Source organism: Triticum aestivum, chromosome 4A (assembly GCF_018294505.1).
Source record: "Triticum aestivum cultivar Chinese Spring chromosome 4A, IWGSC CS RefSeq v2.1, whole genome shotgun sequence".
In the NCBI taxonomy this organism is placed as follows: Eukaryota; Viridiplantae; Streptophyta; class Magnoliopsida; order Poales; family Poaceae; genus Triticum; species Triticum aestivum.
This window is the reverse complement of record NC_057803.1, coordinates 731,291,744-731,319,723: the sequence shown is the minus strand read 5'-3', so window position 1 is coordinate 731,319,723 and position 27,980 is coordinate 731,291,744. Positions and strand designations below refer to the sequence as shown.

General features: G+C 45.5%; 1 protein-coding gene across 6 annotated transcripts; it reads right to left on the bottom strand.

The window, feature by feature from the left end:
- Window positions 1-1,750: 1,750 nt before the first annotated feature.
- On the bottom strand, window positions 1,751-24,206 carry LOC123088417 (CDPK-related kinase 3). Of its 6 annotated transcripts, XM_044510623.1 has the most exons (18): window positions 24,026-24,172; window positions 23,688-23,894; window positions 15,947-16,823; window positions 13,818-15,866; window positions 13,654-13,697; window positions 11,904-12,475; window positions 9,292-9,422; window positions 9,001-9,042; window positions 8,806-8,914; window positions 8,523-8,601; window positions 5,757-6,053; window positions 5,479-5,588; window positions 4,943-5,047; window positions 4,389-4,451; window positions 3,435-3,602; window positions 2,723-3,292; window positions 2,307-2,553; window positions 1,751-2,222 (listed from the first exon to the last, which is right to left on the bottom strand). In XM_044510623.1, exons 2-16 carry the CDS (start codon window positions 23,797-23,799, stop codon window positions 3,131-3,133), a joined length of 4,920 nt encoding a protein of 1,639 aa, XP_044366558.1. In that variant the 5' UTR covers window positions 23,800-23,894; window positions 24,026-24,172; the 3' UTR covers window positions 1,751-2,222; window positions 2,307-2,553; window positions 2,723-3,130. The 6 variants fall into 6 exon arrangements, with proteins under 6 accessions (XP_044366558.1, XP_044366559.1, XP_044366557.1 ...); XM_044510624.1 differs by having other exon boundaries at window positions 1,751-2,553; window positions 23,688-23,891; window positions 24,026-24,206; XM_044510622.1 differs by having other exon boundaries at window positions 1,751-2,553.
- Between the last annotated feature and the right edge of the window lie 3,774 nt (window positions 24,207-27,980).

Below are 27,980 nucleotides of genomic sequence, written 5' to 3'. Positions count from 1 at the left end.
TACTGCTTTGGATGCATGCCGTCTTTTCCATGCATACATTGCTGGTCCTCCCGTACCTCCGGTGTATCTTTTGTCTTCCCATACACGCCCAAGAAGCCTAGCAGGTTAACGTAAAGATTTTTCGTCACGTGGATCATGTTGATTGAAGAGCGGACCTCTAGGTCTTTCCCATAGGGTAGGTCCCAAATTATAGATTTCTTCTTCCACATGGGTGCGCGTCCGTCAGCGTCATTTGGAACAGATTGTCCGCCAGGACCCTTTCCAAATATTACTTTTGAATCCTTGACCATATCAAGTATATCATCACCAGTACGGTGGCGAGGATTCTTCCGGTGATCTGACCCACCTTTGAAATGGTTGCCTTTCTTTCTCACGGTATCCTTGATTTGAAGAAATCGACGACGTCTCAGGTGCACATTCTTTTTACATTTACCCAAATATATAATGTCGATATCATCTAAACACTGCGTGCATGTGTGTTATTTCTTGTTTTTCTGTCCTGAAAGGTTACTGAGAGCGGGCCAATCATTGATGGTTACAAACAGCAACGCATATAGGTCAAATTCCTTCTGTTTGTGCCCATTCCACACACGTACACCTTTTCCATTCCACAGCTGTAAAAGTTCTTCAACTAATGGCCTTAGGTACACATCAATGTCGTTGTCGGGTTGCTTAGGGCCTTGGATGAGCACCGGCATCATAATGAACTTCCGCTTCATGCACAATTAGGGAGGAAGATTATAGATACATAGAGTCACATGCCAGGTGCTATGGTTGCTCCTCTGCTCCTCAAAAGGATTAATGCCATTTGCACTTAATTAGACCAAACCATACGTTCCTTGCGTCATCTGCAAAGTCCTGCCACTTTCTCTCATTTTTCTCCACCGCGACCCGTCAGCGGGAACTCTTAACTTCCCTTACGGTCTTCTTTGTGTCATCGCATCAACTTGGCATGCTCTTTGTTTTGGAACAAACTTTTCAACTGTGGTATTATAGGAGCATACCACATCACCTTGATAAGAATCTTCTTCCTGGAGCGCTCGCCCTCAACATCACCAGGATCATCGCGGCTGATCTTATAGCGCAATGCACCGCATACTGGGTATGCATTCAAATTCTCATACTCACCGCGGTAGAGGATGCAGTCATTAGGGCATGCATGTATCTTGCGCACCTCTAATCCTAGAGGAAAGGTAGCCTTCTTTGCTTCGTACTGTCGGGCAATTCGTTGTCCTTTGGAAGCATCTTCTTTAACATTATCAGCAACTTTTCAAATCCCTTGTTAGATACACCATACTCTGCCTTCCATTGCAGTAATTCCAGTATGGTACCCAACTTTATCTTGTCATCTTCGCAATTTGGGTACAACAATTTTTTATGATCCTCTAACATGTGCTGCAACTTCAGCTTCTCCTTTTGACTTTCACAGTTTCTCTTTGCATCAGCAATGGCCCAACCAAGATCATCAGCGAGCTTATCTGATGCTTCTTCTTCAGCTTCTTCCCCCATTGCCGGCTCAGCTCCTTCCCCCATTGTAGTACCATCGTATTCAAGGAACCCATGGCCAGGATAGCTATCATCATCCTCTTCTTCTTCATTCTCTTCCATTAGAACCCCTCTTTCTCCATGCTTGGTCCAACAGTTATAGCCGGACATGAAACCGGGCGTGAACAGGTGGACGTGAATGGTTCTTGAGTTAGAGTAATTTTGATCAATCTTACAGACAACACATAGACAATACATAAAACCATCCAGCCGCTTGTTTTCCTCAACCACAAGCAGAAAAGTATGCACGCCATTAATGAATTGGGGAGAGCATCGTTCACCGTACATCCATTGCCGGCTCATCATCATTACACAACACCGAAAAGACCAAATTAATACAAGTTCATACACACCTATTCTCATAAAAAACATACAAACTCTCTAGCTAAAGCATTTAAACCCAATAATAAATGTGATCAACATCACAACTAAGGTAACAATTGTTCCAACAACATAATGATACCAAGCCTCATTATCGACGGCATATTTTCTAATCTTCAAGCGCATTGCATCCATCTTGATCTTGTGATCATCGACGACATCAGCAACATACAACTCCAGTTTCATCTTCTCTTCTTCAATTCTTTTCATTTTTCTTTCAAATACTCGTTTTCTTTTTCAACTAAATTTAACTTCTCAACAAGAGGGTCGGTTGCAATTTTCGGTTCACATACCTCCTAGATAAAAATATCTATGTCAACTTGATGGGCATAATTGTCATAAATATGAAATGCAACAAATAGTTATAAAAGAGAATATACCACATGCAATCATAAACCGGACGAGGGCCGATGGGAATGGATATCAAAACCATGTCACTATGTATAACAGACAACGTAAGTGTAAGAAACATGATTTTACTAGTAACTATGTAAATCACACAAACATGATTTTTTTATAAAAAAGGATAAGAACAAGAGGATCACCAAGGTGGTGCCGGCGACCGGACGGTGCGGGGCGATCGACGGTGGTTAGGACGGGGACAGAAAGGCACTAAGTAAACCACACCTACATATGCAAACTAAGAAGTTAATTTCAGTTCAAATTGCATATAAATCAAATAAACTACCACATATAATTACTCCCAAACTAAAACCCACAAATCACTATACTTATACTTATAGAGCATTGCAAGAGCTAATCTAGCAATGAGGAATGAAAGGACAAAGTTGCTAACCTTTGTGAACACTTGGATGGACGGGTGCCTCCAAATCTTGTTAAATTTTGGTAAAAATGGAGGTGAGCTCGAGCAAGAGGGGAAGAAAACAGAGTGGAGGGGAAAAACAGAGAGCTTCGGCTCGGGCTGGACGAAGCACTATATATAGTGATATCTTTAGTCCCAGTTGGTTATACAAACCGATTCTAAAGGTGCACCTCTAGTCCCGGTTTGTGTCACGAACCGGAACTAAATGTGCTCGTGGGGACCCAAGCCTGACACGAGCCTGACACCACCCCTTTAGTCTCGGTTCGTGACACGAACCGGGAGTAGAGGCACGCCACAAACCGGGACTAATGATCCACGCCCCCTAGCCGTTGGAATCGAGACTAATGGTCACATTAGTACCGGGCCGTTATCAAACCGGAACTAATGGGGCTCACGTAAAGTCGTTTTTCTATTGGTGTTACGAATGGAGGGAGTTACACCACGATGTAAAATTTGGATAAACCCAAGAAAGGTTAGCTTGCCATCTGTGTTTCTGATCAAATCTTGCACAATGGAGTTATTAGTTGGAGCAACATTTAGTTCCTGCAGTATGAGGACGTCAGGTTAGCCATTGTAGCACAGGAGAACCCAAAAGGTATGATTCAGGGTGGCACAGGAGAACAAAACCATCCGCCCAAGCCCGAGTGAGACAAATGCTCAGTCAAATTACTGTAATCCTACATACCTGTGCGAACTCCTCAATTGATATTACTCGGTTGCCGTCCTGTTCAAAGTTCTGAAAAGCTGTTCGAGCAATCTCCTCCCATCTGTCCAGGGCCGCAAGTTGGTAAGGGCTGATAGCTGCAGCACAGAATTCGTCGAAATCCATACTCCTGTGTGCAAGTGGTTCCAACTGAGAAAGAAACAAGAACAAAATCAGCAACTTCAGATACTAATTACACAAATGTTATTAGATGGAAAATAAAACTAAAGAATGGAATAGAAATTCAACTAAGCAAACACAGAAACAACTAACATCAGGCATCAGTATTCAATACATTGCTTTCAGGTTTCAGCCATTCACCATGACAGCAGCAAATGAAATCTGTCCAGTCATATGAATGGAGTGGTCATGTTATCCAGTAAAACTAAACAAAGTATCACTAGAATCATGACTAATCGTATTAAAAATAGCAAACTGTGTCTACAAGTAAGATGCCAAACGTCAAACGGAAACCATCAACTGAAACCACCCCTGATAGTATAGTCAAGAACTCCCCTTCCTGTCAAACTCCGCAATACAGACAACGTATATGACTTTTCAACAAAGGGAATATATTAATATCACGAAGATACCAATTACACCTGGCCTCTGCACCAACAAGATGTCCAAAGGCATTAAGGATACACACAGCCAAAAAAGAAAAGGAAAAAGAACAGAAGAAAAAAACCCGCCAAGTTGATCAATCACTATCATCAGTAGCACTCTAGCCACCACTGAATTTCAAATGCGGTGAAAACGAAAATCAGTCTGTATAGAAGCACTAGTGATATTAGTTTGACAAGTATGTATAGTGTATAATAATTTTGCATGACTTAATTTTAACACAAGCAATAAATTATTATGATACTAGTAGAAGCACCAAAAGTAACCAAAGCGGAAACCATCCGCTTACAGTCAGTAAATAAAGACCCTTACCGCATCCAAAAACTCAGGAGTTCTTGATTCCTTCATCACATCAGTTAGATACCGCGTTAAAGCCTGGACAAGACCATGACATACTAAGATTAAAAGTTGTAATAGGTATAAATGGAGAAAATTTATCGAGTCATTTCAACAAAAGCCAATAACAGTGTCCACACCACATCTCTTCATCTCTATTAGATACACCCACTGATCGTTTATAAAAGGTCGTGTGCATGACTCGATGCAGAGGCCAAGGGCGTTCCTCTCTTTTTGAAAAAAACACCACATCTCTTCATCTTTATTAGGTACACCTACTGATGGGTTTTACAGACTGAGACAATTTATTTTGGCAATGAAATCTGAATGATAATTTCTATTACAATTTACTGTAAATAAGTACAAAATCAAGATTGCACTGAAGTACTCATATACAAATCTAGCACTACCACTCGTGTATCACTAAACCAATAAATGATGGTAAAAGATTGCAACGTTTGAATTTCAAATGTGGAGATGCCTAGCAAAAATAAACAGAGTGAGTAACAGTAAGAGCATAATAAACTCACCGTCCGAAAGTTGTCAATTGACACAACACCATCTCTAGGTTCAAGCAGTTTAAACTGTAGCCTAAGATACAAGAGTTCATTATCCTTTAAAGCCTTGGATAATGCCTGAGGTAAGGAGTTAAATGTTAGAACCTTCCGATGGTTGATAAGAGCAAAAGTTCTGCTCATGGTCCAAGTATTTCTGGTACAAATTCATGTAAAGGAGCTCCATGCAGAAGTTTGGAGAAGTTTGTAAGCAATACCATGATGAATAAAAGTATCATCCAAAATACCCCATAAGAACAAGCATATGACCCTAAAACGGAAAATACAATTCATTGTACTGCCAAAGATCTTAGCCAGCATATATGAAAACAGGAAAGAGAGTTCCCACACTGACACACACAGGTGAGATCCTGCTTGGACAAAGATTGTTTACCCGACCCACGTACACTTAGTGTATTGATATCAGAAACATCAATGAAACATCGTTTTTTCGCGAAACATCGTAAGAACACTTACAAACAAACATGATGTCATGTGAGTCAAAAGTATACCTTTAGCGCCAAACGTGTAAGAAGTGTGACACGAAGGTATTGCTTAATAAATCTGTAAATAAGATGGTCCAGCGGAATCTGTCTTTGATCATCCTGCAACCACGGGTGAGCTGCAGAAAAAAAGGAAATATTTTCATGTTACAGTCTTACTTTCACATACTATGCATATAGTTAAATTTTCATTAAACAGACTACAATTAAAAAACTACACAAAGAAAATACAAATGAGTACAGAGACATCACACAATAATACATAATAAGCATTCCTGACAACTTACTCAGTGCCTGAACAGCACTCATTCTTTTGCGGTAATCCCTGTTTAAAAATATCTTCACAAAATCCTTAGCTTCAGCTGACACTGAAGGCCATGGTGAATCATCAAAGTTGGGAATATCTTTTAATACAGATCGGAAGATTCCAGATTCTGTCCGTGCCCAAAATGGCCGACTACCACAGAGCAGAATGTATGTTATGACACCTATACTCCAAATGTCTGCCTCCGTACTGTATGATCTGCGTAGAACCTCTGGGGCAACATAATATGCAGATCCAGTAATATCATTAAGCCTTTCATCTGCAATATATAACTCAAGAAACAATATCTGGTAAGCTAATGAAATATGAAGCAGCAGTTGGTGAAAGTAATTAGCAAGGATCATCCCAAGAGTGAAGAAACATGCCAAGAGCCCTAGATTAACTGCCAGATATGAATGCAGTCACTGTTGATCTGGAACATCAACAGGGCAACTAGCAACAGCTCTGCTAAACTATAAACATTGAGCGAATTATATTATCATGTAGATAGAAGATAATGATTACAATACTACCAACAATCAAATGCTTTCCATATAACTCAAAACCATGGACAAGCCCACACTTCAAAATTTTCAGATACAAGCTGCAACATATGACAAAGTACAATTTTCTTGAAACAACCCTTAAGTTACAAATTCTTTTTTTAATGCAAGTCATTAAGTCTTAGTTTACCTGAATTTATAACACAATCTCTTTTTAAGTTAACAGTAATCAATTAACAGACAAGTTATGAGATCAAAATGGCAGTGCAAAGCACAATCATTCAGTCAGTCGAAGTACACAGACAAAGGTAAAAAGGACATTATATATGCACATACATACTGTAAGGTTTGATCATAATTAGTATACTTTAACTAAGACATTCCAACTGAAGCCTTAACTAAAACCTTCCATCAAAATAAATAAATTACTCGAGAGTAAGGGAGAAAGGGATGGTGTTTATTTATCATGTGAAAGGTAAAATGTTAGATATAATCTTGATGTTTTTCTGTATCTGCATGTTTATTTCAATCTTGCATGTAGTAGTGTGCGTGTGCAAAGGTACGTATGATGCGTACAGGCTCATGGTTTCAGTTAGGCCAGCATGCAGGGAGAGAGTCCAAGCTGCCATGTGAAATGATGATGCGTGCAAGTCTGAAGCCAACGGCCTGCACAATAGTTAGCCGAGTGAATCGGTAGTAGAAGCTAGCTAGCGTGTGCATGTCCGAGTCATCTGGATCGCAGGAGCAGACGTGGCTATGTGAGTTATTCGTGTGTGTGCATGCATCCACTAGAATAGGAAGTGGAGTTCGTGGCGTGAGTATAGAGTTAGTTCCAGGGTCAGCTTTGTTATATATCCATGCATTCATCGAGTTGTACTTCAGTGAAATATACAGAGAAGAAAAGACGTTAGGCTGTGTGAAACAGCTCGTCACCAAATATCTTGTGTCTCCACTGTTCCTGTGTTTCTTCTGTGAGTTGTGAGAGACAACATCTAGAGGAAGAAGAGGGGTTGAGAGATTCAGCCCCAACAGAAAAGTTGACACAAAAAAAGCTAAAGAGACCGTCATCTCCATCTATGTTATTCCATCAAAAAACTTCTTCTACTGTTTCATTTTTAGCATATTGTCTTATGCTGTCTGGAAATCACGCAACTGTAATTGCAACATCAAAAGTTCTACAACGTGGCTAGTGGCGAAATAAGAATATTGGTTTTACCAAATAGTGTGCCAGTTCCTTGAGTGTTCATCTTAACCTAAGTAAAATTCAATATTTATGCCAACGTTAGCTGAAGGCAGACCCCATGTGAACACCAGTTTTAATCAAAAGATTTTACAAGGAAGTGATTTAAACTTGATGCTATAGTTGTACTATTAGGGTTACTCATAGTCTCATACAGTGAGCTTGTGAACGGAGTAGCTTCAGTAATTCAAGAACAAAAGATAGTGAAGGTGTACTATAAGTTGGTTGCTAAGTGCCAATCGATGGGAATTTTTGGTTCATCAAAGACACCAGTGCTGGGTTTAACCACGATGTAATGGTGTCCCAGTCCAGCAAGGACTAGTAGCAATCACCGGGTAGGTAATCTATTGGCTGGTTTAGCTAATATAAATACTCATGTACCCTGTGTAATCAAAACAAGATCAAAGCAATAAACTAAAGGCTCGACACGGACTTTTGCCATAATTCAGCATCTCCTTGTGCGTGTTGTATTTCGCATGTCTCCTGATATTTTGATTGGATAAAAAGCCAACACTAGCTGTTCATTTGTACCGCCGGTGGCTCTATGTGAGCTTGATTTGTGCCTGGGACTTTAGCGGAAGCATCCAGCGGGCTGCTAGGTTGTGAAGGCTAGCTTCTACATGCTGCTTCGTGTGTACTTGTGTCTACGATCGGAAATTAATCGATCTCGACACGAGTACATCATCGACCTCATCAGGTCGATGAGTCAGGTTCGTAATATACTAATATTTAGCATGGTAGACATGTCAAATCATTCCAACAAAATGGCTAAAATAGAACAAAAAACCGTACCCAATGTTTCTTTGATAGTTATGTGTTCTTTCTCTTTACAACAAGCAATCAAGCGGGAAAGAGAGATATCAAAAAAACAGGAAACACATAGAACTTAGGAAATGGAATATAGCTTGATTAAGTAGACGGTCCCTTTGCAATAACAGATCAATAATAATTTATAGGCTTGTACCACATGTTAGTGCGTATGAATATGAAGATCAGTTTATTATACCTGGTCTAATGAAATCAGAGAGTCCAAAATCAATCAACTTCATTGGAGCATTTTCATCTCTTGTTGTGAAAAGGAAGTTCTATCCAAATGAAATTAACAATGTCATTAGAGGTGGGTTAGTATTTTATACAGGATTTGGAGACAAGAGACATAATAAATGTCCCTTGGAAGAAGGAACAGTAAAGTGCAGCGGAATAAGATGGCAGAGAAGGAACCCAATAAAAAATGTGATTGCACCATCCATAAAATACACAAAAAATAGTTGCAAGAATTCAAATGGTACCTCTGGCTTCAAATCACGATGCACTACTCCCTGAAGATGACAGAAGGCCACCGCACTCAAAATCTGTACAACGATCGCTTTAGCATCTTCTTCTATGTATCTCCCACCTCTTCAGTAGTTCAAGTTTGCAACCTTGGTAAGCATTAACAATAGATATTGCTAGTTTGCAACGGATGAAGAAATTGCAAAAAGTACCTGGCTAATATTCTGTCTAGCAACTCTCCACCCTCACATAATCTGTTAAAGAGAGAGAAACAAGATGAGAAAAATACTGCATGACACAGGTTACAAAGGATGCCATAAATAAACTTATTAAGGATGATAGTACATCAAAATATAGATAAAATAGTGATTAAGTAGACACATAGCTCATATAGACAAGGTGTTTTTCAGACAAATAGGAAGAAAATCTGGAATCTCTTTTGTGTTAAAGAGGACAAATTACAAGTAACTAAAATGGCATATAAGAAGGTCATAAAAACATACTCCATGACAATGTAGACATTCTCATCATCCTCGTATGCGTCATAAAATTTGACAAGATTCTTATGCCCTGATAGAGCTTTCAAAATCTTCACTTCCCCACGAACATCTTCAATGGATATGGCTGTTGTCATCTGTCAAACATGAGCAAATTGTTTAAAGAGATTATTAAGAAGTAGTGCTGCTCAAATCATCCACGCAAAGAAGCAAATTTGAGTATCTGCATAACCAAATATTAAGAGAGAGAAAATCACACACATATCCAAATGAGGAACTCAGCTGAGAAAATAATTTCTCAGTTACATAATTGTCTTATACTATTAAGACTATTAGCAACTATATTCCGAAAGTGGTAGCATCTGTACCAGATTTGCAGGTGGCATTTTGAAAAGGCTACATGCACTATACATACCCATTAGACGAGGGGGGGGGGGGATAAATCAACAGTAAGTTCATTGAGATTTATTTCCAAAATTGTGCTAGTTACTGCCCTCACGTTTGGTTTCTTAAAATGTGCACATATAATATTTCATTGTATAACAAAATTGTAGTTACTCAACAAGACCTTTGCAGTTATTTTTTAGAAACCAGACTAAGCATGGATCAAATGTTGGAGATGAAGCACCAGAGCTCACACCATTAACTATGTTACAGTTTGCCTCTTGTTAATTTCATACAATTATTTGATGTGAAATTGCAAGAGTATGATCCTGCGCAAGGTAAATATTTGATACTCCCTCCGTTCCATAATGTAATGCCTATAGATTTTTGCAAAAGTCAAACATTACAAACTTTGACCATATTTATAGAGAAAAGTAGGTACATTTAGAATACCAAATAGACATCATTGGATACATCATGAGTTATATTTTCAGGATGTACATGTTTGGTATTGTAGATGTAGACAGTTTTCTCTATACACTTGGTCAAAGTTAGCAAAGTTTGACTTTCACAAAAATCTATAGGGACTACATTGTGGAATAGAGGGAGTATCTTTTTAGCCTTTGGAAACTGATACGATTAGTGGTGGGAGCTTGAGAGGAGGATTTTTTTAGGCAAGTCAGAGGACTCTATTATACATGGGTTGCCAAATTAATGATAGGATTAATTGTCGCCGCTTCCACCAATGCTTCCGTACCTGATGCAAATTAAAATCCTACTCCCTCCGTCCCAAAACTCTTGTCTTAGATTTGTCTAGATACAAGATACATCCGATCCAGACAAATCTAAGACGAGAATTTTGGGACGGAGGGAGTATTAAGTTAGTATAACAAGATGCTACCACTAATGCAATTAGAGTAGAACACGGTCTGCAAGTCAGACTATGTTTACCGAACATCATTGTTTGGACAGCGAACGAAATAACAACATTTGTTTTCCGAAAACATAAACGCATCACCTAAAACCAGAAGTCTAAAAGAAAAATGGCCCACCAGTGCACAACAGTACAGTCTGATTCCAGGGGCAGACCAACAAAAACCACCAAACAATTAGCCAACGACAGCTCTGATATTCAAAGATGGTAACCACCTATTATTTTTCTAGCGATTGGACCAACCCAAGATTAAGATCATCAATAGCTTTAAACTATGTCATGCCACCTAAAGTACAATATAGAACATTCTTGGTGATACTGCTCAGTTAAGCAATGCCATCCTCCAGTGTCTTTTGACCTGATGAACTTTGGGCCGATAGCCTCCTTGGATCTTTCTTCACTGCAAACCACTTCGATATACATCTATTCTGCTAATTGCAACTGGAAAATGCGACCTCATATTTCCAATGCTGTGATAAAAAATAGCATTACCGACAGGGTTGCAACTGCAGTTCTTGTATTTTTCAGATGATCGAGTGATTCACTACTGGGACTAGTACAATAATGTCAGTTTCCCCCCTCAAAATCAATAGGCCTTAATTAACTATATACAGAAAGCAGATGTGACAAGGTTGTTTAGGAGATGTAGTGCAGATTGGTTAGAATATAATTTACCACGTGCAAGTGTTAGTTAGGCCACCAAGAACATTGTACTATCCTAACACCTAAAGTTTCTACGTGCATTTACATTACATCAAATTAAGATTCAGATAATTCCCAGCAAGAATAGAAACCCACCTCCAGCCATCGAAAAGCTTAGTTAGCACCACGAAAAACAATGAAATATAACAAATCTTCACACATGCCTTCCCTCCCAAATCTAACTATATACAGTACATGGGAAGACGACTGCAGAAATTTTAGTAACAATTAACCATGAAATGGTGTGCCATTAAATTTCTCTGGTTCAATCTTACTTTTTAAGAGCCAAAATGACAAAACCAATAGAAAAACGTAAAGCAGTAATCTTAGTCCATAAATTGCACATGAGTCTGTAACCACATCAATTACGGGAATCTCACAAATCCTAAAACTGGATAGTAATAGAAGGAATCACTAAAATACTCATATCCTTTGTTCTCTACCGTTTAGATCATAAGCAATTATCATATATTTTCTTTACTAGCTATGCAATGGCGTGAAATGCATCCCAGTTATGGCAACGTAAACAACTTACATTTGAAAATTTTAAAATCTCAGAGTTAAAGCTTGAAATAAGCATACCAACACGGCTACTCACCTTAGCTTTGGGGATAACCTTAACAGCGGCGGTCTGTCCCTTGTACTCGCCCTCCTTCACGACGGCCGAGCAGACGTACCCGAAGTGGCCCCTCCCCACCTCCTCCCCGAGCTCGTACTTGGCCCTGTGGTTTTCCACGAATCCAAACGTCTTGTCTAATGGTCTTTCCACTTCCGCCCCATCCCCAGCGGCTCCGATGCCACCACCGCCTTTCTCCGGTACTGTCCCCTTCTTGGGCTTCCGTCCGCCCAGCCTCTTGGGAAGCATGGACTTGATGTGCTTGGCCAGCGATGGCGATGGGAAGGGGTGCTTGAAGAACATCCTGGACGTGGACCTCACCGACGAAGGCGACACCCCGGGCGGCGTCTGCTGTATGGGCGTGGTTGATCCTGACTTACGGCACCTCGGGGTCCCGACCGTGGCCACCGGCGTGGCTTTCGGTGATGCTGTTTGGGGCATGCCATTGGCCGGGGGAGGGGAGGGCATCTCCACCACGACTCCTAAGTCATCTTCCATGGCGCGCGAGGACATGCCCTCGCCGTAGCACTGTCCCATTGTATCAATGGGTAGGGCTGTAATTTGAGGAGTGACAAGTATTCATAAAGTGTTAATACGTTGGTTTGGTTGTCTCACAGAAGGACATCTTAATTATATATCCTTAGTTTCTAGTGGAGCCCGGTGACATGAGAGGGTAAGGACAATAAAATGCTGGACAAGTATTTTGAAATAAGCACGACTATATATGTCACCTTGCGTGTGATTTCCCACACATTATTTTTGAGCATGCTCCTAAAGAGACTAATTGTGCTACCCATGATTTAGCCAAACTAGCTAAAAGTAAGCTGTGTGCGGGGTGGATGGAAGATTCAGCTGTAGTGATTATTGATACTTTTGTAAAAGATAATACGATGATCACCTTGTAATAAAGAGTTCTTTGATGTCAAAAAAAAAAACACGTTCGACTTCATATGGAATACATGCAAACAGAAGTAAGAGAACATGAGCTAGGAATTATATGCTATGATATGTGCATTATGTATGATTGGTATTATCCATGCAACATCCCATTATCCATTCTCGTACCTATGTTTTGAATAACTCCTTGTTCTCTTTCAATACCTGTTACTTGGCACTGTCAGGTAATTGTTGTCCTCGTTTAATTTTTTGAAACGTACAACAATCGAATCACTCATTTTCATTGCTACTAAAAAACTTTGGGCTACGAATTAAAGCCAAAGCCCAGCCTGATTTTTGTTTTGGGCCGCAAAACAAGGCCTGAGCCCGGCCTGGTTAATTTTGAGCTGGGCTGCCCATGCCCATATTTATTGTTGATCTCTCACACAGTTGTTACTTCTGCCCGTATGCAATGTGGGCATCACACAAGGTTTAGAATTTTAGCCCGTATGCAAAATAATCCAGCCCACTAGGCCCTTCAGGCTATTGTATAGACTATTCTGTAGAGGCACTGCCTGAAACCCATGTTTTATCAGTTAAGATGAGTAGAGTCAAAAAAATAAAATCAGTTAGGATGAGCAGCCCTAAAAAGAAATCAGTTAGGGTGACCGGCCCAGTTTGTTTCCAGGAGCCTCCAAGGCTCCAATATCACCATGTGAACGATGTGATTTTATTAACTTCACAGAAAATCATCTCTATTAGCACCAGTTGTTATGCATCCTAGATGCAGAGGCTAAGGGTAATATGGCTTAGATTTTCTGAAAACAACTTAGACCAGTTAAGAACAAAAATATACCTCGAACATATGGTCGGGAAGAAAACTCCAGCGATCTTGAAATCCTGATTACAACAAACATTAGCTCGGTTAGAACATAGTAATAAACTTAGATTCATTAAAAAATATAAGTCGAAGTAAAGCAGAGCATATTTCCTTGTTTTCGAAAGGAACATTGGTAGTACCTTTGATCAGGACGGCTCTTCAATTCCTTATCGTATTCATCTCTTTCTCCCTCCACAATCTCATCTCGTTCTTCCTCCAGAATCTCATATTTCAGTTTTTTCTGGTTTCTGCTTTCGTCGCCGTTAGAACTATAAACCACCGACTGCCTGTTGATCCAAGGATTGCTCTTATGATTATTAACAAATGCATACTCTCGACCAGCAGTTGTACCCCCAAATTTTACAGAGATTTCTTTAAGGCTAGGCATATGGTCGATACTGAGAATACCATGTTCATATTGGTCGATTTGTGGGATGGCATTGAAAACTAGCTTTAGCTTCAATAGATTAGGCATTGCATCCTCCTCAAATTTTAGCCAACCTATACCATTCATGAACTTCAACCTGAAGTACTTGAGAACTGAGAACCCGGGCTTGTCAAATATGATCTTGTGAACGGGCATTGTCTCCACATGCAGAGACAGAGCAGTGAGGGCAGGCAATCCTCTGAGAAAACCAACACAAATCATCTGAAGTTCCTTCACAGCAATCTTCAAAATGCTTAGATGGTTGTGTTTCTCAACCCACAGTGGTATTCGTGAGAATATGCAGCCTCCGTGCGGCGAGAATTCAAATCTCTGGAGGAGTGGGGGAGGTGCCATGTCATCCCATGAAATGGTTGCATCTGAAGCGCAGTCAATAACCTTATCTGGGGAGCCACAAGCCACTACTATAGTTTTCAGGTTACCATGCCCGCTGATAAAATCTCGCAGACTTCTCATGTTTTCTTCCCGAGATAAAGACCGTGCTGAAGAAAAGATAAGACGAAGATCCTGCAGGTGTTTCAGCTTGTGAATGTCCGACATCTCTTCAATCCAATTCTGCACATTTCTCCCATCAAGGAGACTGAGGTACATGTGCAACAAGTATGGGAAACAGGCACTAATTCTAAATTTGAGGACTGTTGCATCCATAATATCCAGTGTTTCCAAACAATGCAGCCCTCCCATATAATCTGGCAGTTTTATACAGAGATGAGATGCAATCTTCAAATATCTCAATCGAGACAGTTCTGAAATCACACTGAGGTCTACAGGGTTGTTGTCATGGCAGAGTCCTTTGGAGCCACCGTAATTGGATAGTTGAAGGTTTAGAACACGAAGAAGCTTGAACTCTGGAATACTAGGCATACACTCAAATAACCCGGAAAATGTGAGTGACCGAACTTGTGACTTTATGATGTATGCTGGTGCTTTGGAATCTCTTGCATCGCCAAAGAGGATAGAGAGTCGACGGGCCTTATGAGAAAGCGCCATATCCTTTTCACTATAGTCTATTGCCAGAATGAAATTGTCTTCCGCGGACTTTTCTGCAATAAGATCATGTACCAGATCATGAACTACACACGACAACACCTCATTGTTGTAGTCCATACATATAGGCTGGATGAATTTTCTACCAATAAGTTGATGGAGATAGCTTTCTGCAACTTTCTCCATATCTTCCCCTTTGGTTGTATTGATGAAACCTTCGGCCATCCATTGCTTCACCAAATCATTCTTGCAGAATGTGTATCCCTCTTGATACATACTAACATAGAGCAAGCATGTCCTCAAATATTGAGGAAGGTTCTTAAAGCTCAGATTCAGTGCTTGTCTCGTTCTTTCTGAGGTAGGATTTGCTGAGAAAAGAGAGCTCAGTGAGCCATGGATGTGCTTCAATAAATCCTCTGTCGTGGCGGGCTGGCTTGCTAAAAGACTAGCTATGCTAATTGTTGCTAGCGGCAAACCACCACACATTGCAACAATTTCATTTGAAACCTTTTTGAACTGTTCAGGGCAATTACTTTCAGAGCCAAAAAGTCTGTTAAAGAAAAGCTTTCTTGAGTGACGATCATCTAGGGGTTTCATCTCAAACACCTGCTCTGACTGATAACGGCAACATCTGAAAGCAACGTCTTCGATCTGTGTAGTTGTTATTATTCTGCTGCCATGACTAACCTTTGGAAAAGCACGATTGATGCTATCCCATACTGATGCAGACCACACATCATCAACAATAATTAAGTACCTGCATACCAGTAATCATATTAGGCTTTAGGGCACAGGCAATTTAGTGTATTTTTAGATTGAAGAAAACAGTAGTAGTACCTTTTGTCTTGTAGATAATTTTTTATCTTGTTAATGAGGTCAACCACCTTACAGTATTGTGGTGGGTACTGCTGCTGCTCCAGTTGCAAGAGCGTATCCCATAAAATTTTCTTCATATCAGGATTTTTTGACACTCGAATGAATGCTCGACAATCAAATTGCAACCCAATTCTGTTGTATAAAACTCTAGCAAGTGTAGTCTTACCAAGACAAGCAGATCCCAAAACAGATAACACCTTGTGCTGCTGCTGATCTGCCCCATCGGTAGCCACTGAGTTAATAAACTCATTCATGCGGTCATTGATTACTATGTCCGATGTTTCTCCGTACGGCGCTGGCGTTTGAAGCATAGGGCCAACGGGCACAAGTGTACGCTTCAAGGTGCTAAAAAAACTTAGACCATACATCTTGTGTCGTTTCATCGCGTCACCGATATATATCCTGAATTCAGATACTGATTCCACAATCTGCTCCTCACACGTAAGCTTCTTGGGAGTCCTAACATGACTGAACCATTTGCGGTGGGACCTAGTGGTCTTGATGCCGTCGGCAATGAGGGAGGGATCTGCAGCTCGCATATGTAAGCTGTTGATGTAATCCTCCATGTTGTAAGACAGGTCGCGCACCTCATTCATCCAACACTTGGCAGTCTGGGGAGGGTCCTCCACTTGTGACATTGTATCAAGGCAGAAGCTTATTTCTTCTACATCTTCTTTGAGGAGCTGCATCTTGTGCTTGACACTCTCCGAGGAGCATTCCCGAGGAGGAGCTATAAGCAGCATGTCCAGCTTCCAGACAAGGGGTCTCATGGCGCCAAGCGAAGCACTGATCGGGGGCCCTGTTTCCCAGACTCTGCTTCTACCTCGGAATGAAACATCTAAAAATCAGAGAAATACATTTAGTTAACAAATACCAGTGGGTGGACACATGATACCCGTATGGAAAGGCACCTGGTCTTAACTGTCTGAGAAAGCTAAATGGTTCGAAAATATATTAAAACTGGAGATGCATGGCATCGCAATTTGTTGAGAGGAATTGGGTATAGCAACTACTCCCGGCCGGCCACCAACCAACGTTTTGGCTACAGAATCCCAACAAAATACCGAGGGTGGGCGAGAAACACAGACACCGCCCGCGGTTACAGCAAAATTCCGAGGAAAAACCTCTCAAATTTTTTTAACATAATTTGAATTCAAAATTTTCTGAGCTAGGAAGATATAAGTTCGGAGCTCAAGAAGTTCACAAAGTCGCTGTTTGTGCAGTGCCAGGTTCTCCCCGTCCGTCCTCAACGTGTGTGCGAGGTCGTGGGTTCGCTTCTCCTACTGTGTTTTTAAATTTTTATTTAAGAGTTGATTTAGCAAAATAAGAAAACTAACAAAAAAAAGCATAGCTGGGAGTACCGGGTCTCCAACTAGCGACCTACGGGGGCTGTAGGGAAGGGAGCTCCATATTTACCACCAGACCACAGGCAGCTTCTTGCTTTAGAAGAGTTTCTGTCCTACTTGACCTCACTGTAGCTGTTCAAATTCAAAAATTTCAAAAAATTCGAATTTTTTTGCTCGGTACGCAGCTTTCTGGTGGGGTAGCGAGAAACGCGGATACCGGGCGGTATCCGAATTTTCCTCCCGGTACCCAAAACCTTGTCACCAACAGAGATCACCTCACGAAGCTCAAATCCACGGTCAATAGAGTCTGTATGAAGGTTTTTGTGCACGCAGGGACTTTGCACCCACGACCGAAATCTTAGCAAAATATTTTTTTAAATCTGAAACCCTATGGATGTATCTCCGCCTATGTTGTCTCAACATAGGGTCGCAAGCCCGGGTAAAGGAGGAGGATTGTGATAGGCTTGACGAGCCAACGTATAAACTCAGCCACTCTTATGGAGATGAAACCAAAGATTTTCGTTGGGGCGTAAAGAGCTAGCTATGGACAGGGGTGCGTGGAAGCTTGCTATCTATGTGCCAGAGCCAGGAGTTGGTCGTGGGATCTTGTGGGCTTCACATTTAGCCTACACCAACTTGTTTGGGACTAAAGGCTTTGTTGTTGTTGTTGTTGTTGAAACTTTATGGATGTGATTATGACCAAATGTTTTAGATGCTTGCAAAATTTGGTGCCCAAATAACATCCGAGGAGCCCTTCACAAAAAAACAAGTTTGTGCTGAAACAACTGAACAGTAAACTTGGGTGCAGAATATCATTTATATTTCGTTTTGTATGGAGATCGTTTGATGTTTTTGGGACCAAACTTTGCAAGCTCATAATCACATCCACGAAGTTTCGGGATTTTTTGAATTTTGTTTTATTTTCAAATTTACATTTCACTGTGTGGATGCATCGAATGTGAATGCATCGAAGTTGGGTGCAGCCATTACTTTCTCATTTAATAATACTACTCGTGTGATTAAGCTCTTATGACTTTGTGGATGAAGAGCTACATAATTGCCGCATCCTGGCTCCTCTCCTAAAAAAAATTAGGGTCCCTCCGCCTCCCACTGGCGCTGCCACCGGTCTGTCTCGTCTCCGGTGGCCTTAGGGCCATGGGGGTGTTGGGGATCCCAACCCTTTAAATTTTGTTAGGGTTTGTGTCATGTTCGGGAATGTGAGACGGTGGAGGCTCCTTGAAGATGGAACAAGGTTCTCCCCGCCTAGCCACCATTCCGGTGCTACGTCTAGCATTTTCCGTGGGCGTGTGGAGATGTGTATCTGGTGAATTTGCCTTTGGTGGATCTGTTTGGATCTGGTCTACATTCGAGCGTGTTTAGGTCGGATGCTTTCGATCTATGCTACTCTTCATCGGTAGCGCTTGTTGTTCTGGTGCGCTGGTTCTACGGGGTCTTACCATGACGACTTCCCGACTGTCTACTACAACAAGTTGTGCCCGATTGTGGCAAGGGAGGGCGATGATGGCGGTGTGCCTGCGGCCCGCTTCAGTGCTTGTAGTCGTCACTAGATGGTCTATAGATCTGGATGTAATTTTATGATTTCTGGTGTTCGTTATACTGCCATGATTGGAGATGAATAACTCGGAAGTTTTCTCGTAAAAAAACCTACATGATCAGGTTATATCTGTTTTTCCTAATAATCCTCTTAAAACTCCTTTTTCAAAAGCAGGCATCTAATTCTCGGTATTAAAATAATCACTTATGGAGTTGCGAAGCTTGGAAAGTAAGCACCCTCCCACCCTCTAGGGTTCCTCCCCCGCCGCCACCGGCCGCCGGCCGTCCCCGCCCCCCTCCTCGCCTCCCCCCTCTCCCCTCTCCCGGATCCGCTCCCGAGTCGCCTCCCCGGGAGATGGCCTGGGAGGCGCGAGCCCCTCCCCTATTCAGCCGCCTTCCTTTCCCCTTCAATCCCTGCCGCTGCCGACGGTCGCCCCCGGCGCCTGGCCGGGTGGTGTTGGCGGCGGCGGGACTGCCTGTCCCCGCGCGCGCGGCTCCCTCCCCGGGGCATGGGGTGGAGGCGGTGCTCCTCGGCTCGGCGACGGCCCAACGACCCGGCGGTAGTGGCCGGCCGCGCACGAGCTGGTGACGTGGCCCCTTGGCGGCGAGACGGCGTGGTGGCGCAGGTTGGCCGGCGGCGGGACCCCGACCCAGATCTGGGCCCTGCGGGCCCATCTGGGTTCTAGTGGGCCGGCCCCCTGGTGTGGCTACATCGTCGTCTGTGTGGTGTGGAGGAGGAGAAGCTTGGATGGGGGTCGGCGGCGCTGATGGCGTGCCTGCTGCAGCGCGATGGCGGGAGCTTTACGGGCGTAGAGGTCCCAGCCGGGCCTGTGGGCCCACGGGCCTGGTATGCTCCTGCTATTGTGTCATGTCGGCTACCGTCGTTGATAGTGGAGGTTGTGCCCTCCCGCGTGCCGACGGTGTTGCGGCCCCTAGTCCCGGTTCCTATTCCCCATTGTGCACGCCTCACTTCGTGTTGCCGTGGTGTGACAGCGTGGAGGCTTCATGACCTCGGTGGCGCAAGATGGTGGTCGGTTTGGTGGCAGGCTCTGGAGCATCTGAGGTGAAGGTTGGGATTGGGGGAAACCCCTATCGGCCTGTCCGACACCGACGCAGCGACGCCGGTGGGTGCCGCCGAACCTTCCTGGAGGCTTTGTGGGAGAGTTTAGGTGGGCGCAGTGGTCGTGAAGCTTCTTCGTTTCCGTCGATCCGCCGTTGTCGGCATTTTTTCTCTTGTTATTTCTCTTTTATTTCTTTTGGGTGTGATTGTGCTGGTTCCGCCCCAGTACCTATCGTTGGCTGTATCGGTTCCAGTATCTATCGTTGGCTGTATCGGTTGGTTGCTTTGCAATACAAAGCGGGGAAACCTTTTTCGGATAATCACTTATGGGCTCATTTGGAAGCCGAGGGGGAAAACCCAGGGCACGGAATCCCTATAGGGAATGTTGGACGCCAGTTCCAATCCACGGGAAGATACCCCCGAGGCCCCTCCATGATTTGGTCGCACGGGGAAATCCCCTGCAGCAAGAACAAGCCATGGTTCCGGTTGCGCAGGGAAATCCACATCCAGCAAGAACAAGACATCGTTCCTTCGCCTCCAGAACCAAACTCTCACCTCCGGATGCACCTCGTCGGCGCTACAACGCTCTTTGCTAGACCCACTCTGGAATCTCCTCGCGTCAAGGGCTGGATGGGGAGTGATGGGGAAAGGGGGGAGGGTGGAGATTGGAAGATGCGGCAGAGTCCTGGAAGGAGGCTGGTGGCGTTAATTCTCATGGAGGAGATGGCAGGAGATAGACGGAGGTGGAGGAGCTCGCATCCTTGCGTAGGAATGTGGTGAGAGAGATGGACACGTCGACCTGCGCCGTTGCACGTGTGGAGGATTGTCTGACCGGCGGCTTGATTCTTACTCCTTCCGTCCCAAAATACTTGTCATCGAAATGGACAAAAAGAGATGTATCTCGAACTAAAATACGTCTAGATACATCCTCTTTTATCCATTTTGATAACAAGTATTTTCGGACGGAGGGAGTACGTGTGTATGATTCTGGTGTTATCCAGCAGCTAATTATTGACAGCTTCAATTTTGGTTCAGCTTCATCGTGCATATGAATTGTTCTGGATCGAGTAGCATACCCGCATGCCTTCATGTTGCTTGCTCATGGACACTAGTCTGAACACGTATGGTCAAGTTGGAATCAATGAATAGGTGCGATGGAAATTTCTGAAACTTATGTAAACAGAGGGAAACGGTTCCAGGAGATGACGCTAACTCGTGTGGGGAAACAATTGGTCGGGTGGTGCGCGGGCAGCGGACATGAGCGTGTAGTTTCACCGGAATGTGTACGCGAGCGGCGACCTGGCGGCACACGCATGACTAGGAGTGTAAGGCTGTCGGCGGCGCTCACAGGACGGGCATGCGAGGCAATTGGCGACGAACGTGGGACTGGGCGGGCGGCGAGTGATACAGCCTGAACCACGTGCACATCCAGAGAGCCACTGGGGCACTTTGGTCCTTTCATCAGACAGTTAATTGGAAAAGCAAATAAAAATGAACAAAATGGATCCAATGGCATAGGAATCAAGGTGTCAACCACCTACGTGGCAAGGACAAGGACAAGGCCTCTCTAAGGTGGCTAGGGAAGTGCTGGTCAAGTCTAATCTTCAAGGGATACCCACCTTCACCATGAGTTGCTTCCAACTCATCAAGAAAATGTGCCGGAATCTGACTTCTATCTCGTCCAAATTCTGGTGGGGAGCCACTGATGGGGAAAGGAAAGTGCATTGAGTGTCGTGGGAGAAAATGTGTGCCTCGAAGAGAGAGGGTGGTTTAGGGTTTAGGGTTTAGGGACCCTGAGGCCTTTAACCAAGCTCTCCTGACCAAGCAAGCGTGGCGGATTCTTCAATTTCCAAACTCCCTGTGTGCTAGAGTCCTGAAAGCCAGATACTTCAAAGATTGCTCCATTATGAATGCGTCTTGTCCATCCTCCTGCTCCTACACTTTCAGAAGCATCATCGATGGGCGTGATCTACTTCGGGAGGGTTCAATCTGGCGCATTGGAGACGGCTCAAGCATCAATGTCCACCACAGTAATTGGATCCCGAGGAGTGGGTGTCCCCGGGGTCAAGTATTCATCCCGAGCATCTCAAGAGTTGTTGATCTGTTGACCTCGGATGGTAGGAGCTGGGATGCATCAAAAGTCGAAGCCATGTTCTTCGCTAACGATGCAAAGGATATCAAGCAGATCGCCATTGGAGGGCCAGGTGTGGATGACTTCTTGGCATGGAACCATACGAAGAATGGTGACTTTACAGTCCGGTCTGCCTACCATCTGAAAATGGATATGAAGAAGGCGCGTGGGGGCCGGCCTGAGGGCTCAAGCTCTCTCCACAGGCACCGTGGTTACATGGCTCTTTGGGATACCGACGCCCCGAACAAGACGAAGATTCACCTATGGCGCCTCATCCGCAATGGCCTGGCTGTTGGAGCGGAGCTTCATCGCCGTCGAATTAAGCCTGGTGTGTTTTGCACGGTGTGTGGACGGGAGGAGACAACCCTGCATCGATTTTGGCACTGCCAGCATTCTGTCCAGGTCTGGCGCGGGCTGCAGGCGCAACTTCAAACTAATGTGCCAGCTCCTCCTTCCCACCTGGAGTCCCATGGACCCGTGGCCCGTTGGCTGCTGGAATGGCTCTCGGATGCGCCGGCTGGTGACCGCTCGATCATGGCCCAGACTACGTACGGGCTCCGGCTTGCAAGGAACGAGGCGAGAGACGGTGTCCGGATTGCACCGCCCCAAGATGTGGCTGCCAGGGTGATCTCCTGCATGCAAGAGTGGACGGTGGCTAATGCGACAGTGGCTGTCCGTGCTCCCACTTCTAGGACTGCAGATAGCTGGTCACCTCCTGAGGAAGGCTGGATGAAGGTGAATTCTGACGGGGCAGTGGCACGGAGCAGGTCCAATGGCGGCGGTGGGCTCGTCTTGCGCGATCATAATGGTGGTTTTATCGCAGGTGCTTGCCACTTCTTCCCAGGTGTTTCCGACCCGGAGTCTACGGAAGTCCTAGCCTGTGCCAAGATGCTCGAGGTGGCCAAGGAGTGCAATGTGCAACGAATCCATGTTGAGTTGGACTGCAAGGGAGTGGTGCAGATGCTCCAGAATCAGACTAAAAACCTCTCCCCTATCGGGCCCTGGGTGGAGGCGATCAAGGACTCCCTGCGTGGATTTGTAGATTTTAGGGTTTCTTGGGTGGGTCGGTCTGCAAATGCTGCAGCTCATAAGCTAGCTAAAGTTGCAGTGGGTGAGGAACGGGACCATGTGTGGCGTAGTTTCCCCCCTGATTGTATCCTGGATGTTATTTCGGATGACATTCCGAGCTTTGGTTAATTAATGCAAGTACTTTCCCAAAAAAAAACACCTACGTGGCAATTTTACGAACGCAATGTCGACAACGACAAATCTGCGAAGCCCAAAGAAGAGAGTGTCAAAATTCGAAATTTCTCATTGCGCACGGCGGCTGGGTAGAATTCTCCTGATGTGTTGAGGCGTGGGACAGAAACCCGGGGATTTCCGGTGGGTCGGGATGAAAACCTCCCCTCCTCGTTGCACCAAATGCCATGGCAGATAATCCGGGCGAAGTTCCCGCGTGGAGTTCTCACCCGGGGAAAGGGCCGGGATACCAGGAGGATTCGGGGCAACTAAATAAGGCTAATGGATGCGGATATGCCCAACTCCATTCTTCCCAATTTCGATCGAGAATTAACCAGTTAAGCAAAGTGAGAGGGGCTAAGGCGGGCTAACCTCTGGTTTGAGGAGTTCGATCGGCGAGGACGCCCTGCATCACCGGAGATTCTTCGTCTTCCCCCTCATCTGCGATCTCCGCCTCCTCCATGGACTCACGCCGGTGCTCCATCAATTAGAACCTGCAGCCTGCATCAGGCCATCTCGAGCTCCCAAAGAAGAGACCCCATGGCAAACCCGATCGGGGCCTCAATCTCTGGTCTGCTACTGCCTCCAAGCGTACCATCAAAACGGACAAAAGATAGATGAAGATTAATTAACAAAGATGTGCCGCTTCATCTGAACATGCACGGAAAAAGTCAATTGGGCGAAAGGGAGGCCGATCCAACACCGCTTACCAAACAGGTCGGGCGAGATTCGGTCTGAAAGATGCTGCTCTATCTCTTCTTTTCTTCCTCTATACAGTGGGCAAGGTGCATCAGATCTTGGTTCAATAATTGCTGTCCCAACTCACGAGGCTATATTGCAACATATGTGCAAAATGCCTCCAGCTTCACCAACGTTACGAATAAGTCCTTATCCCTTTTCTACTGCTAAGGGCTACTACAACGCATATGACCTGCTGGACACCAGCAAATGTCCACGGACACGTGTGGACATGTCATGGAGAACCTCGGCATCAGCATCCAACCGTAGTCATCAAATGTCCGCCGATTCAAACGGATACTTACAGAAGGCCTGCCAGGAATCACTACATCCCTACTCGCCCGCCTCTGCCGTGGCACACACGGACTCCGCCAGACCCACTTGAAGGAGCTAGTCGTTGAGCTAACGTCGACGGCAGGCATCTGCCTCGATGGTGGTCTTGGACCGGTGGAAGGGCCCAAGCCTTCGAGAGTGCGGGGTCCATGAACACCCATGCCGGCACCACATGGCTCTTGGCGAATGCCACCCTACGTGTCGCTCCCGACTCGCCTCCTCGGAGAGGTGTTTGTTGGCTGCGAAGGAGGACTCACCGTCGGCTTCGGTGCCTTGGAGATAGTATCCGAAGAATGGATGTGGCTTGGATCATAGGCAGGACATCTTCTCCTTCTTCAAGGCAAAGGGGCGCCACCGGTCACCTGACTGGCGAGGAGGAGGGGAGGGTCACTCCTGCTTCACGTGGTGTCCGATGCGGACCCCGCGTGGCATGGAGGGTGATTCCTCCTCCTCACGGCATCTGATTCCAACGTCGGGGTTGCGGGTAGGGGATGATGGCGTAGGACCTTGGGGCGGAGCTTGGATTGCAATCATTTGCTCTCCACGCGTGGCTCCTATCCCTAGCCGTCACCGCCTCTGATCTCCTCGCCGCCATCGGAGCATTGATGGGAAAATATGGGCGAGGGATGATGGCAGCGGTAAGGCCTTCTTCCATCGCGTCTCGAGGGTGATGCCACGGCTGAATCTCACAACAGCTACCCTAGCCCTTCCTCCCGATGGCCTTTGGCAAGAACGTCGATCCACCATCTACGGCTTCTTCCAGGAGTTCTTCGGTAGTTCATTGTGCTCCTCCTCCTTGTCACGGGGCAGCAAGATGCGACATCCAACGAGGCGTGCTTGGTGGCGGTCAAAGATCCTAGTGGCTCAGCTCCAGGTGTCTTGACGCCACAGATTTGGATATCCAGATCCTTTCGTTGAAGACATTTGGGGGTCCTGGCTCCTTGCGGTGGAGCGGTTCACAGCTGGAGTGCTAGGTGGACAAGTCGGTCCAGATCAAGGTGGGTGATTGGGATTGCTAGACGGCTCTGGAGGCAATCGGAGCCATCGATGACGGCGCCCGCGGGCATTGTAACCTTGTTGAAGGTGTTGGCGACACATTTCACGATCCCTGCCAAATCGCTTCGGTGGAAACCATAGATCTATTCCGGGAAGGGCGTTGGCGCTGCCTAACGTCATTCTCCACCTTGGGTTCAATGTGTGGAGTTGGACCCGGCTTATGGTATCAATGGCGTATGGTGGTGTTCGAGAAGGTGGAGTGGCGTAGCAGCTACTGCGTCGAGAACAGAGGGTCTCACCGGCAGGGCACGGTGGGGACTCGGCGAAGGACACGTGATGATGGACTAACATAGGCGTTGGTGCTATTTGGCGTCGTGGCAGTGTCGACGGCTGACCTGTCAAGGATCATGCAAATATCTGTCTCAAGATAGATCAACGACTCGATGGTGGTGGCGACCTCTGGAGCGTGTGCAAGCGGTGCGATTAGATTCTGTTGGACCGGATGTGTGCTCGCACGCCATCCAAGTGGCTCGGTGATGCCCCAAAATCTAGCTAGACGGGTATAGTTGTGTGGCATGATTTCCTCCTTGTCGAGTTTGTATGTGTAGTGTGATGGTTTTTGATTGGTTGATATATATTTTTAAGTAAAATGTTTTGGAGCTCGGCTTTCTTGAAGGCTGAAATTTTTGAAAAATAAAAAATATCAGTTTCATAAAAATCTAAAAAATTATGCAAGTATGTAAAAATATACTCCCTATGTCTTATGATGTAAGACGTTTTTTTGACACTGCACTGAAGTCAAAAAACGTGTTACAGTATGGGAGGGAGGGACTAATATGCAGATGTGTAAATTTGAGAATAAAATGCGTTGAAATGCGAGTCCCACCCTCGATACCGCTGCGCGTGCAGGGAAAGGTGTGTGTAGCGGCGTTGCTTTTGGCAGTCAAAAAGGGCTCAATAAATTAATTTATTCGTGCAAGCATCGGAATTCTTTTGGCAGTCCCACTCTCTAACAAATCTGCGTGCAGCCCACAAGATCGAGAAAGGAACGAAGCGCACGTGACCGATGCAGAGCCCCTTAAAAAGCTGACGCGCTCACTCTGACCATATAGGCCTAATAAAAGAGGGAGTAGTACTCGGTGTCTCGAGTACAAGATTCGCTGTCTATTCAAACAATCGATAATAATACTTTTTATTTATAGTACCAAAAAGCATCTACTGGCTTCCTGTCTGAATTCATTGCTCGAGGCAGACGAGATTCCCTGTCTACTCAAACAATCAACAATAATAATTATTAATAGTACAAAAGCATATGCTGACATTGACATGTTACTCTCTTATTTACTTATTTTGAATTTTCTGCATCTTTGGCACCATGCGCACTTACCGCATCTGCAGGCCGACAAGAAAATATGGTCCGGCATCCATTTGCAGACTCAGTCTTATCTCTATCTTAATTTTTTTTTCTAATAAGGGGTATTGCTTCGGATCACCCGTCATGAATATTGCCACCAAAGTTGTCGATAATTAGAGCATCTCCAGCCGTTGGCCCCCATGGGACGCCTAAAATCGCCGCCTGGGGTGATCCGGCGCAAAAAGTTGGCCTGGGGCAAGTTGGCCCCCAGCCGCCGCCCCAGGGCCGGCCCCAGGCGTGAGAAAAAAAATTAAACAAATTTGGGCCGAAACACACCAATTTTCGGCAAATTTGGGCTTTTATATTCGCAAGCTTGGGCGAAAACACGCCATTACATATAAAAATTAGTCAAAAAAAAACTTGCCGAAGGCCAAGAAGTCGCCGTCGTCGCCGCCGTCGTCGGCCTTCTCCTCCTTGACTCGGGCGCCCCTGCTGGACCCCTCCCCGGCTGGTGGCGGCGGCGGCGGCGCGTCATCGTCGTCGTCGTCGCTGTCGTCGATGATGATGACGCCGCCTTCGTCGCGGCCTCGGCGGCGCTGCGCGAAGCGCTGTAGGGCGGCGCGCTGGCGCTCCCTTGCCATCTTCAGGGAGTCTTGGCATGCCCATTCAAACGCTGCGTCGTCGTCCATCTCGACCTCGCCGTGCTCCGCCTTCACCGGCGCCAGCAGCCCCGGCTCCGTCTTCACCGGAGCCAGCCCCGGCTCCGTCTTCGGCTTGACGAAGCGCGGGGGAGGAGCCGACGAGGAGGCGCACCGGACACCCTCGCTGATGACGATGTCGGCGCTGCGTGTACGCCGGCCGAGCGGCGTCTCCGTCGCGGGCTCGGCCTTGACGCCGAGCAGCGATGGAGTGCCGGAGGATTGGGAGGAAGAACGCGGCGAGGAAGAAGAGGAGGAGGAGCCGAACCTCCTTGGCGCCCATTGCCCGTCGCGTCGATGATGCGCCGGGGCGGCCGTCCTCGCCGGGGGTATGCCAACGGTGGGTTGTTGCCGCCCTCCAGGTGCGTCAGCACGCCGTCGAGGGTGCGGCCGGGACACCCCACCAGAGGTGGCGCCCCTTGCTGTTCTTGATGTGCCGACCACCGGCGACCCGTTGGTGGATGCCAGCCGTTGCTGCTGGCGGTGCTCGAAGTATGCCGCCCAAGCCGCGTTGTTGTCGGCGGCGTACTGGGGAAGGGAGCGCTC

Bases quoted from the DNA above. Each gene is read 5' to 3' on its own strand.
- LOC123088417 (XM_044510624.1), bottom strand. From the start codon at position 23,799: ATGGAGCACCGGCGTGAGTCCATGGAGGAGGCGGAGATCGCAGATGAG. The intron at 8,602-8,805 runs GTACCATTTGAA...TCATTTGGATAG, and splicing joins ATCGTGATTTGAAGCCAGAG to AACTTCCTTTTCACAACAAG. The intron at 5,048-5,478 runs GTATACTTTTGA...TCCTTACCTCAG, and splicing joins TTACACGTTTGGCGCTAAAG to GCATTATCCAAGGCTTTAAA.